The 13019-nt window shown below is 36.1% G+C and overlaps 2 protein-coding genes and 1 non-coding gene across 3 annotated transcripts; 1 reads left to right on the top strand and 2 right to left on the bottom strand.

Moving 5' to 3' along the window:
• The first annotated feature begins 1763 nt into the window (after positions 1–1763).
• LOC122314097 (B3 domain-containing transcription factor VRN1-like) lies at positions 1764–5475 on the top strand. The gene is made up of 4 exons (XM_043129502.1): positions 1764–2090; positions 3783–4473; positions 4589–4785; positions 4891–5475. Exons 1-4 carry the CDS (start codon positions 2031–2033, stop codon positions 5197–5199), a joined length of 1257 nt encoding a protein of 418 aa, XP_042985436.1. The 5' UTR covers positions 1764–2030; the 3' UTR covers positions 5200–5475.
• A 1825-nt stretch (positions 5476–7300) lies between these two features.
• TRNAD-GUC lies at positions 7301–7372 on the bottom strand. Its single transcript has one exon. It is a non-coding gene; the product is annotated as a tRNA-Asp (tRNA).
• A 1508-nt stretch (positions 7373–8880) lies between these two features.
• LOC122313732 (pentatricopeptide repeat-containing protein At2g15630, mitochondrial) lies at positions 8881–11664 on the bottom strand. The gene has a single exon (XM_043128923.1). The coding sequence runs from the start codon at positions 11315–11317 to the stop codon at positions 9377–9379; it is 1941 nt and encodes a 646-aa protein (XP_042984857.1). The 5' UTR covers positions 11318–11664; the 3' UTR covers positions 8881–9376.
• Positions 11665–13019: the final 1355 nt, after the last annotated feature.

Genomic DNA, 13019 nt, shown 5'->3' with positions numbered 1-13019 from the left:
TCTAACAAAGCCCATTATACAAATGCTTGTTTTGTCATGTCAAGACCATCTTAGCCCTTAATTTTTAACCCTCTCCTCATATGTCATGTTACATGTATTTTTTTTCAGCAATACCCATGCACTTAAAACTCCCACTTACTCCAATTATGTAAATATTATCTATCCACATCAAGCCTAACTTAGATGATTCTAGTGCATAGTGTTTCATTTTCTTTTCACCTTATAATTGATTATACAAGTCATAGATTATTTCACACTCAAACCTCTAATTTATAATTTTTAATAAAAATATAAATTACAAAAAAAATCAACTAACTAAAATCTGATTTTGTTTGTTTTTGCAGATAAAGACTTATTAAAATATTGTTAGAATATATATTTTTTAATATTATTTTTATTTTAAGATTTGAAAAATTAAATTATTTATTTTATTTTGTGTGAAAATTTCGTAAAATTGAAACGATTAGATAAGATAAGAGGAGAATAAATTAATGATTGTGAAAATAAACGATTATAATACTCATCTCATGTGCAAATACTAGATAAAAATAAGAAAAAATAAATTCTATAATATTCATTATTGTCTGTAATTTTTTTAAATAATAATATTAAATTATATTTATAATTCTCTTTCTTAAATCTTTAAACTAAAAAAGAAAAAATAATCCAAAATCAAGAGGTGAGAAGGCTTAGCTCTTGAGTTTAGTTATGAGTTCACCGTAACACTAAACAGTTTCGGGCAGGACTGGTGGGTGCGGTTTCTTAGCTCTACCCACCCTGATCCGACACGTGTACAGTATTTGTTCTGCATATTTGTTGGGTTGAAAAAAAAAAGGAAAAGAAAAAGAAAGAAAAAGAAAAATATTGTCCAATAAGAATAGAATAAAGGCATAAAGGTTCCCCTTAAGTACTACTCTACTCCACTGTCTTTCTCCTAGTGTTTGACTCAGCCGCCCAGATACCATTTTTTGTACCGAGTTAGCTTGACTCTTCACTGACCAACACACGAGTTGACTCGCCAGACTAACACAAAGCAATGAGCCCTTTATTCAACCCAATTGCTAAAAACATCACATGATTCATCTCAAAGGTCAAAATAATACTTGGGATAAAATCAAAGGGAAATTGCATGCAATTATAATTTATTATTTATTAAAAATAATTCCCAAAATACAATTTATTTACAGACTCTGTTTATTAATATACTTAATATATGACAGATTTAGAAACCTTTCACACGAATTAATAATTTACCATTATATCAACTACATATCCTAACAATGGCCAAATAAAGATTCAAAGAAGTACATAAATTACAAGACCTACTTATTTATATTATTTTATTTTTTTAAAGTATTTTTCAAGTTTTTATTTGAACTATTTTAATATTATATACGTGTGCGCGCACGCGCGTGAGTCTTTCGATAATATATTTAATTTATATATTTATTATTTTGTTCCAATATTATCTTTGTAAAGTGTTTAACAATGTATTTTATGTTCTTGAAGATTAATTCTATAAAAGTAAAACTTTGACCAATTGATTCATGATTAAAAAATAACTGCTTTGACAAAACATTCACATAAATTAAGAGTAATATCAAATACAATCATGAGTTATACAAGTATTATATATTTTTTTAAATAATATAATTTATTATTAAAAGATTAATTTTTTTTATGTAATTCTTATATTTATTTTAAATAATACGTAACGATTAAGTATTCTATAACTGTAAAAATTATATATATACAAGTGAGAGAGAGAGAGAGATGAGAGAGAGAGAGATGAGGATGATCATAGATTCATATATATCTTTGGGGGAATTAAATGGGTTTCTTCTTGCTGTGATCTGGAGCCGACTCGGTGAGTCAATAGAAGCATAAACTCGTTCAACTTTTTAGGTCAAGTGAGTTGTGGGGGGGTTTTTTAAAGGTTTATTAAAAACGCTATTTGACTGCAAAGAAGGCAGTAGTGAAGAAGGAAGGAGAGCTTTTAGATCTGGAAGAAAGCCTCTGAGAGGACCATAATGCCACACCCTTATTTTCACAAGCTGATTCTCTCTTCCACAATCCAAGCCAAAGAACTGGTACCTTAATATATCTCTCTCCCCTCTCTCTAGTTTTTGCCTTTTGGGTTATGTATGCCCTTGGTTTTATATTTAGTCGTTCAGGGAGAGGCCGTATGGGTTTCTGTTTGGTTTCCTAGAATATTGCCTCTTCCATTTGTGCACGATTTACTGGGTTTATCTTCCTTTCTGGGGAGTTAAGCGATGAGTTGGATAAACTCCACAAGGGTTGATTGTGCGGTTTTGTGTTTTTTCTTGGCCTCGTTCCCAATCTTTTTCTAGAATCCTTTCCACTTTCGGGGGTTAAAAACTGAAATCCCGTTTGGTTGGTGGGATTAGAGCGGATGGAGGTGCGAAGTTAATTGGAATCCTCTAGATTCTGCTTCATGTGGTTGGTTTTATGACAATTTGGTGAAACCTATGAATTCGTTTTGCTCTGGAGAAAAACTAGGAAAAGGAGAAGGAAGAACGGAAGTTTTGTTTTATAAGGTTATTTGGCGTCAGCGGATTGATCATCTTTGTATCATTGAGAGCTGAATTGCTGAAATACGTAAGGTTTTGTAGTTTAGTTTTGCTCCATCTGGTTTACCTGAGAAGAATTTTCGGTGGAAAGGTATTTTCTTAAGATATTCATATTAGATGCAAAAAGTGAAGGAGTGCCTGAAACCAATGGAAGATGGTAGATTTTTCTGTGTAGTAGGAATTCCTCAAAAACGAAAGGAGTCTTAAAAACAAAATACGTTTCAGTGTAACAATCTTTGGGAAATATTTTCTGCTGGAACAAAGTGGGTATTGTGATTGAATACTGGAATTTCTTATCAACCAGTTTTAGGAACCAATCAGGACAGAATATTCGCATTTGTAAATTAACCAGGAATAAAACTCTTTTAAAATTTATAATAGCCCCTTCAAACCCAATTCATTTAATGCTTACCAGTTTTGTCTTTCATTTTACATGGCCATCGTCGAGCATTGAGGAATCAATCCAACTTTCAAGATTTACTTTCTGTGTTGAAAGGTAAAATTGATCTAAAAGACATGTCATCTGAAAAAAGCTAGCAAAATGAAGTATCTTGTACATTTTTAGGATAATATAATTCACTCTGATTGTTGCTGTACTTCTTATGGGTAGAACGTGTGGACTCAAATCTTGATTTTCCATGTCATCATTATGATTCTGATGTAAATTTTCACAATTATGGTAATTTTGAGGAATGATTGAAATTTTGGTTGTTCCGACTCTTTTGCGAGTCATCACATAGGAATCGATCACATGTAAGATGACATGAGGCCAGTAAATGACCGATTCTGCAAAATTCAAGTTTTTTAAGTACTTTGTGGTGAAAGTAGACATTTCTCATTGTTATTATGCCTGTGACACTATACTATTTTTCTTGGATATTTATGGATTCTTCATAATGATTCTATTTTTCCTTTGAAATGCTACCATTAAAGGCTTTTGGATGAGCTTTGGATGTCTATTATGCCATACAATCTGATCTTGTGGTGAATGGTGATATACCCAACTCAGTTCAATTAAGCCCGTCTTAATTCAGCGGGTTGGACTGCATGAATCCTATATGCCACTTGGTCCTCTTTAGGCTCATGTCCCCAATTACCTTGTTCATAGTCATATCTTTACATCATCTCCCAGCGTAAATCATGCATTTCATTGGAAAAAACAAGGCCTAACTTGATCTTTGATACATGCAGAGGATACCAGAAAATTTTGCCAACAAATTTAGGGATGAGTTTTCAGCTGTTGCTACACTCTCCCTTCCTGATGGTCATGTATGGCAAGTAGGATTGAAAAGGATTGGGAACAGTGTTTGGTTTCACAATGGTTGGCAGAAATTTGTTGAACGCTACTCCATCCGTGTTGGGTACTTTTTAATATTTAGATATGGAGGGAATTCGCGTTTCTTTGTTCATATATATAATTTGCCGGCTTCTGAGATAAGTTATCAGTCAAATGCACTTGGTGGCACCCATGGACTCATTTATGGCAATCAGTATAATGTATTTGAACAAATGGAAGATGATGACTCTGCTGCAATCATGGGTTCCTCCCTTCCATGCCTTACTAGCGGGCCTTTGAAAAATAAGCTGCTTGGTGAATGTGGAGATCAATTGACACCTAGTAGAAGTTACACTCCTCCCTCGCTGCAGAATTTGTTCAATGGGTCTCAACTTAAGAACTGTTTAAATTGGGCTGGTGAAAGGAACCCGCATCCTTCCAAGGGTGTTAAGAAGTCACCTGCAGAAACTGAACCCACTCGAAATGTAGGTGTTCAGTTTAATTCAATCGAGTTTAAAAGGTCTTTGGATGAAGTAAAATTTCAAAGTCCAGATCAAGAGACTCAGATTAAAAAAACCATGAGAAAAAAGCGGAAACCTGATCCCAGTAAGCTATTTAAAATTATAATCTCGTTTTTTTTAATAAGTCCTAGCCTTTTTTGTCTCTTGGTGTTAAAAAGAATTTAATTTTCTCATCAATGTTCTATATTTTATATATGCAGATGGGCAGGAGTCATCTGTGCAACATGAAGAAGTAGAAATGCGATTTAGATTTTATGAAAGTGCATCTGCAAGAAAGAGAACAGTAACGGCAGAGGAACGGGAAAGGGCTATCAATGCAGCCAAAGCATTTGAGCCAGCTAATCCTTTCTGCAGGGTTGTCCTGCGACCCTCCTATTTATATAGAGGGTGTATAATGGTGAGCTGTTGAAATTGATGTGCTAGACATTGATGTGCTAAACATGGCTTTATAATATCATAAAACGGTGTGCTTAGTTTTTATGTACTCTTTTTTCTCGTGCAGTATCTGCCATCCTGCTTTGCTGAAAAGAATCTAAGTGGGGTTTCCGGATTCATCAAACTTCAGGTTTCTGATGGGAGACAGTGGCCTGTCCGATGCCTTTACAAGGGAGGTAGAGCTAAGTTAAGCCAGGGATGGTATGAATTTTCGTTGGAGAATAATTTGGGGGAAGGAGATGTTTGTGTCTTCGAGACGTTGAGGACGAGAGACATTGTGCTGAAAGTTACCCCATTTCGTGTTCTTGACAATACAGGTCTGGTGGTGAACCATCCATTACAGCAAAATGTCGGGCAAACCAAATTTATAATTTAGTTGCTGGTAATCTCTAGTTTTACAATCTGTATCAAGCAACTTCACCTTTTAGAGTTACTGATCTCATTTGTTCATGTGGAATTTAGTTGCCGTTTAGTGTCCATAAACATTCCAAGATGGCAGTGGGATTTTAGTTTTCTTAAAAACTTGAACACAAATTTTCTGTCCGGACTAGGGTTGTAAATAGATCGTGCAATCTAGAGTTTGTCAAACTGGATCAGAACAGTTCATCCTTGTCATTCCTCTTTTTTCCATCTAAAGATTTGCTATTTCAGCTTGACGTTCTCCAGTTACTCATTATTGGTTTTGTTGTATATTAGCAGCTTCAAGGAAGAACTACTTCTAATGGGCTTGTATTTTTATTTATAAAAGGAAAAAAAAAAAAATATTGGTACTTCTTTCACACATTAGCTGGGACCTAATGCAAAAATGAATAAATCAAATCCAATAAGTTTTGCAAGATAGAAGTTATAGAACTAGACAACTAGTATTTCTTTTCCTGTGATGTGCCTACTTGAAGATTGCCATGTGATCAAGTTTTGTAGTTTGAAATATTGGAGTTTGGTCGAGAATTTTGACTGTGAGTTGAGTGCCTTTTAACGTTGGTTTGGGAAGTGAAATGAGATAAGATTTTTGTGAATAGTAGTAAAATTGTTCGTAAATATAGTAAAATAGTTTGAGTTAAGATGTTTTATAGTTTTGAGGAATGAGTGAAAAAAAATTAAATAAAAATATTATAAAATTAAAATATTTTTAGAATATAATTTTTTAATATAATTTTTATTTTAAAATTTAAAAAGAAAGTATTGTTTGGAAGTTTGGAAAAGTTGTAAAATAATTAGATGAAAGAGTTAAAATTTTTAAATTAAAAAATATTTGTATTTAAGGGATATTTGTAAAAGAAATAACGAGAAGTTATAAGATAGACCATTTCACTTGCCTAACAAGCACTAATGGTTTTGTTTTTTCAAAAGGTGGCACTACAGCGACCGATTTTGGATTCCGGATAGTGTAATTCATCTTTTTTTTTTTTATAAATTTTTTCTGCATTTTTTTAATAACTTTAAATATATATTTTTTTAAATTACAATATTATAAAAAACACATCTTAAGTAATAAAATAATAAAATAAAATAAAATGTGTCGGGAGAAAAGTATCAGGACACAGAGTATTTTCCTTTTTCAAATTGTCCCTCTAGCTGAAGGGGTTATCCTTTTCTACTTTCTTAGGATTTAGATGGTAGGATCGAATTTCTGGATGTTCCTCCCTCTCCCCGTTCTTCTACCTCTTTACCAGCATGATTCACTTTGCAAATAATTTAAAAAAAAAAAAAAATGGCAAAAGCACTTGCTGTCACTGAAAGTTGTATGTTATAATTTCGGGGCTTAAAAACCTTTTCAAAGTGACCATCAATGGCTCGTTCTTTGTGATTTTCCAATGATTAAAATTTAGGAGTGGATCGTAATGACTCATATTCTTCTTGTCATCATATCCTAATAATCTAATCTCCACAATACAATCCAATCATTAGCAAATCTTTCCCTGACAAAAAAAAAAATCCACGGAATTTAATTAAAATCCCACTTTCTTTTCCCTATTCTAAGAGATTTTAAGAGAGATTTTTTTTTTTTGGAGAAAAAAACTGATCCCTCTAATTCTAAACAGTATAGAATATGAAATTGGAAAATACTAGGTTGTCCCGTAGCCTTGCTTCTTGGGTTTGGTCCTTCCTGCATTTTAATTTTTTCAATGGTTAAGAAAGTAATTATAAGAAATTTTGTATATTTAAAAAAAAAAATACAAATACAGTAGGGACTACATGCAAGACAGCAGAGAGTAGGATCTTCCTGTAATATTTAACCATAAGACTTGGTGTAGCTTTCATCCTTGTGAGAAAATGGCATCAACAGTACCCAACAGAGGTTGAGAGGATGGCGGGTAGGTTTTGTTGAGAGACTGGTCTGTGCCATAGACATGGCAATTAGCATATGCTCCTGACGGACTTCGCAACCGCCCGCAATCGTTGACTAATATATTGCCGTACTTTCCTTCCCTAGTCTTGTGCTTGGTTCCTGAGAAACTCGGAGAAAATAGTTAACTCGCCGTTGCCGGGGATCGAACCCGGGTCACCCGCGTGACAGGCGGGAATACTTACCACTATACTACAACGACTTGGTTGCTGCCTTGATGCGACTTTAATAATAAAAATATAGAACTCTGTTTCAGCCGTTAACAGTAATTTATACTTTGTATATGAGTTTTGCTACAAGTCGCGTACTAATCTGTGTACTAATATTGATTTCTTCATATTTAAAATTTAAATTAATATTATTTTTAATAAAATTTATTTTTTGACCAATCACATTAAACTGGTGCACAAATTAGTACACAATTCTGCTTATAACTAAATTTTTCCTTTATATATTTGGGGAAGTAATTAACAGAAAAAAGGGACCCTACCATTGCTGCTGCTACCACCACTACCGCCATTGCCAACTCTAGAAGGAGTGCAATGTGCACTACATAAGGGGGCTGAGCTCTTTTGTTGGTCTTAAGGCTCACAACAATCTGGCCTCGCTAAGCCTTCCTGTGTCCATTGAGCAGTCCTTTGCAAAAGTGGTGAGCTCTTTGAAACTTCAATCACAAGGCAGAGGCAATGGTGGAGGAGCTCTATCTTCTACCTGTAATGCAGCTGCTGAGATATTCAGGATTTCAGCAATCATGAATGGGCTGGTTCTTATAGGAGTTGTTGTGGGTTCGGCCTTCTTCGAATTGAAGCACCGCGTTAGAATTTAAGTAATTTGGTTGGTTCATTAATATCATTAAGATCGGTATCTCTCTGACTCTTCAATGGATTTAGAACCGAGTCGTTTTGGTTATGTAAAGGGAATTAGCAAAATGAACTTCCCTTTTATATATTATCTCAAAGAGAAGAATAAAAATGTCAAAAGTTTATTCTCAAGTTGGTATATTTGCTATAGTTTACCTGGCAGAAAGATAAGAAAATGTCACAATAAAGCAAGAGGACTAGATATCTTAATTACGCCATGGCTACCTTGCATTCTCTATAGAAATACAAGTAGCAAGGAAGATTATAGCGTCGAATCTTCCAGTATTCACTCAAGGCCTACCTGTCATGGATTTCAACAGGATTGCTCCATGTGGTTAATCTATCCATATATAACTAGAGTACCTACCTCAGTTTGCATTGGTAAGGGGGCACCCTTACTGTCAAAACAAAACTTGAGTAGCGAACCAGAATTTTTTTTTTCTTTTTTAATAAGTTGAGCAGCAAACCAGAATCCGCACTGTGAAGTACTTTGCCATATCATATTTCAAACAAATAAATGAATTGTAAAAAAGCTTGTGCCCTTTTCATGTTTGCAAAAACCAATTCAAAAGAAGTAACATAATACTAGCAACATCGGCCATGCCACACATTACAGAATCATCACTATGATGATGCACTTGCTTCTGCTGTTAGACTTGTTCATGGGGCACTAATCCTTTCTCATCCAGAATTTGTTGTCTCTTCTTTCTCCTCCATTCTTACCTAGGGCAGAGACTTCGCTTTTAGCACGTCTATAATCGAACAACAGTATAAAGACTGGAATTCAGAGGGAGAGGGGAGAGGGGAGAGGGGCAGATGAAGGGGGAACAGAAAAATTGGAATTTGCCTAGGCACGGTAATCATCTAGTGACAGCATTATCTCAATGTTGGGTTACCACAAAGTATGACAAAACTTTGGAGAAATCATCTCTCTCAATAACATTATTCTCTGCCAAAATCACAGAACAAGTTGGTATTCCAAACAAAAGGAAATGAAAAGAATATTCCAATTTCCGAACAGAAACTTTGCTTCAAGAGAACACCTTTCTCCACTAAAGTTCAGAATAATGCGGAAAACTACATCATTATGAATCCCTAGTTCCCGTGAAGCTGTCGACTTTGGCAATCCTCTTGATTAAAGAGAGAGAGATTCTGTCACCGGATGTTATACCTTTATTATCATTCGTCCGAGGAGCTCTTCTGCATTGTCGCCTTCTTGGTTTTGAATAACCCTTGTATAATGGCATTTTAACCATAAAGGATGGGTTGAAAGTTGAAACCTAAACTTGCTTCAAGATATCCCCCTTCTCCGTGAAAATTCATAAGAATGTGAAGAAATATGTCGTTTATGAATCTCCATCCCCCGCGAAGTTATCAACTTTGCCAATCCCCTCAATTAAAGAGAAATAGGTGCTGTCATCCGGGTTTATACCTTTAGTTCGCATTTCTCTGAGGAGCACTTCAGCATGGTCACCTTCTTGGTTTTTGCACAAGCCTTGTATAAGAGCATTGTAAGTGAGAAGAGTGGGATTGAAACCTATACTCAACATCTCATCTCGAACTCTAAATGCATCCTTCATCTCCCCTTTTCTGCTATAACCACTAATGAGAGTATTATAACTAATGTGATCAGGCTTAATCGCCCTTCTCTTCATCTCATCAAGGAGTTCACGAGCTTCTTCAACTTTCCCCTCCCTACAGCGCCCCTGCATTAAGGTATTGTAAGTCACTTCATCAGGAGGAACCTTCATCCTATCCATCTCTTTCAAAAGTGAAAATGCACGTTCCATGTTACCATTAGCACAGTGACCATCAATCAAGGCATTAAACATTACAAGATCTGGCAACACACCTTTACGCTGTATCCTCTCAAACAAATCATCTGCCTCCTTCATTCTATTGCGTTTATTCAAAACATGAATAAGTGACGTATAGGTTACCCGTGTAGGTTCAATCCCACTAGTCAACATCTCATCATGGAGGCTAAAGGCTTTCTTTGCATTCCCACACCTACAATACCCATTAATCAAGATGTTATATGTGATGGCATCAGGAGCCATTCCCTTCTCTCCCATTTCCTTAATCATATTATCAGCTTCACTCATCCTAGCTTCCATAAACAACGCATGAATCAACAAATTGTAAGTCGACACAGTTGGCATTATCCCTTTCCTAACCATCTCATCTTTATAACCAAAGGCTGTTTCTAATTCCCCTTTATTGCAATACCCATCAATCAATGCATTATACGTCACAGCACTTGGGAACAACCCCTTCTCCACCATTTTACCTACCAGCCCAGATGCCTCCTCAAGCCAGCCCTCCTTACACATCCCACTGATAAGCGAATTATACGAATATGAATCTGGTTCCACACCTTTAACTTTCATGGTATTGAGAATCAAATGCGCGGCTTCAATCCTCCCTCTTGAACAATACCCATGGATTAACGTGTTATAAGTAACAACGTTAGGCTTAACCCCTAACCCCTCCATAAACCCAATAAACTCCTTCGCCTTCTTCAACTTCCCTTCTTTACACAACACATTAATCATTACATTAAATGTATACACACTTGATTTGATCCTCAGCCTAAACATCTCCGCATACAAAACCCACGCTGCCTGTGTTCTATTCAACTTCAATAGCAGACTCAACATCATATTACACGTCTCAATCTTAGGTAAAACACCCTTTTCCTTCATCATATCAAAACACTCAAAAGCCTCATCAGCCCTCTTCAAATCACAAGAAGCCCTTATCAACAAATCAAAAACAATACTACTTGTGATACTCAAATTATCACGCGCAAGCGCCAACTCATCAAATAGTCCTCTGGTTGTAGAAATGCCACTGGAAATGGCTTGCTTTAAGAGTTGTAAAGTGGGTTTTTGAGATGGGAGGCACGCGACAATAGCGATGGCGAGGCAGCAGGTTTTAACATCGAGACGATGGAACTCTATGTGGGATATGAATTCAAGTACAAGGTGAGGATTTTCGCGGAGATTGTAGAGGGCGGTGGAGATTAAAGAGGGGGTGAGGTTTGGCGCATGGTGCTTGATCAAATTCCACTGAGAAGATTGGATGGAGTTTTGAAGGAAGCGCTGAGTAACTGGTGGGGGGTTTGTAAGGTTGTCTTTAGGTAGGGTTTGGGTTTTCGGAGAGGAGCAGGGGTGAGGGGTAGAACAGAAAAGTGCAAGAAAGGTAGATGGGTTTATCGGGAGGAGGGTGCTTTTGAGCTCGTGTCGTTTGAGTGCTCGATAGTTAACTATATTGTGAGTCTTCATCACGATTACAAGATCACCCGAAAATTGCAGAGACCAGATAAGATGAGAAGTGGAGAGAGGGCAGTAGCTAGTGGCGTCCGGATTCTGCTGCCGCTGCTGCGCTTTTCACTTTCTGGGTTTGCTCTAGAATCCGAGAATCGGGGTTTATATGGGAGAGAACTCCTAGTTGGTACATAAACACAAGGCAGCAAGAACTAAGAAGCTAAGAAACGGAAATTGAGAAAGCGCAGCAAGTGGACTTCCAAACTATTTGGGCCTGCTGACAGTAAAAGATGGCAATGGCCCTTTGGGCCTTATGGCATGTGTCTATCGTAGCTTGAGCAGGCAGAGCCGATGGAAAGAAGGTAAAAACTCAAAAAGACTTGCAAGTTGGATCAATCATCGAGCCAAGTTGAGTCGAAAGCGATAGCAGAGCGAGTCCTCCGTCTTAAAGAAAGAATACTGAGGATGTTCTTGTATTATATTTTAAGTTTATAATTAGTTATTACAAAAATGCATTCTTATAATTTCTAACCCGGTCCCAAAAATATAATATAAGATAAAATACTATATATAATAGAAAACATAAATAAATAAATAAATAAATAATTATATATAATGGCTTTGTGGCTTTCGGTGGTTTTGTGGCTTCCTGTGGGGATAATAAAGATGACTCAAAACCGACCAGAAGTGGGCCCTTGCATCCATTATTTCAAAGCACACAGATAAAAATACAAAGCTAGCTAGCTGTATATCATTACCACCCATTGATCATGATCTAATGCATCAGCCCAGATATAATTAAAATCCCACACTTTCGTTTACACCTCAAAATATCAGCCATCCAAAAGCTTCAAATATCTTAAAAGAATTTTGACGTCTTCTTCAATATATCTCCTTCTTCTTGATCTTTATCTTCTTCTTTTGTTGGTGTCCGATCGAGGATTAATTCCAAAGCAGGATTTTGAATCATGTCTGCACCGGTGGTTATCTGGACTAGGGAGCTTGCCAAGCTGCGAGAGAAGGGTACTCGTACCATCATTTCCAATGGCTCGGACCTTGCGAAGCCTGAGTCCAGCCACAGTGTTCATGATCAACCCAAGGAAGCTGCTGCAGGGACCTCAACAGGTCTGGTTCAAGCTTTTGGTCTCTGGTTCAAGCGAGTACTCAATCCGCTTGTGGTGCTGCCGTGTTCCGAGGCTTCAGTTTCCATGGTTGTTGACTACTGCAGTGCTTAGAAATCATTCCCACCATTTTGTTCTACTGGATTTTGCCTCTTTTTTTTTTCTTTGAGCCCTTCGTGTGTAAAATGATGTGCTCGTGAGCCGAAGATCCATAAAGATGTGTAGATATCGCTCTTGAAATTCTAATAAAAGTAAATATGGTTAACATGCATTTTATGTGCAGAAAAAAATATCAAGAACAGTACGATGGCATGCATTACATTCATTCCATTGAGGTTGCTGCTTCTTGGTATATCTATACAACCTAACTACATAAACATATATCATACATATGATGTCTCCACAATCCATTAATTAAAAACGGTGCCAAAGTTTTATTCATATGATCATAGCTAGCAGATAATGATTATTAATCAAACTCATTTGATGATTACCATAAAAATTGGAAAAAAAAAAAATTAATCTTAACCATCAAGATATAGTATTATATTAATTGTGAAAACAATGAGAGAGACTCGATCATGAATAATACAACTTGT

The sequence above is a fragment of the Carya illinoinensis genome, chromosome 6, assembly GCF_018687715.1.
Source record: "Carya illinoinensis cultivar Pawnee chromosome 6, C.illinoinensisPawnee_v1, whole genome shotgun sequence".
Classification (NCBI taxonomy): domain Eukaryota; kingdom Viridiplantae; phylum Streptophyta; class Magnoliopsida; order Fagales; family Juglandaceae; genus Carya; species Carya illinoinensis.
Note: the sequence above shows the minus strand (reverse complement) of the source record. Positions and strands in the feature narration are given on the sequence as shown.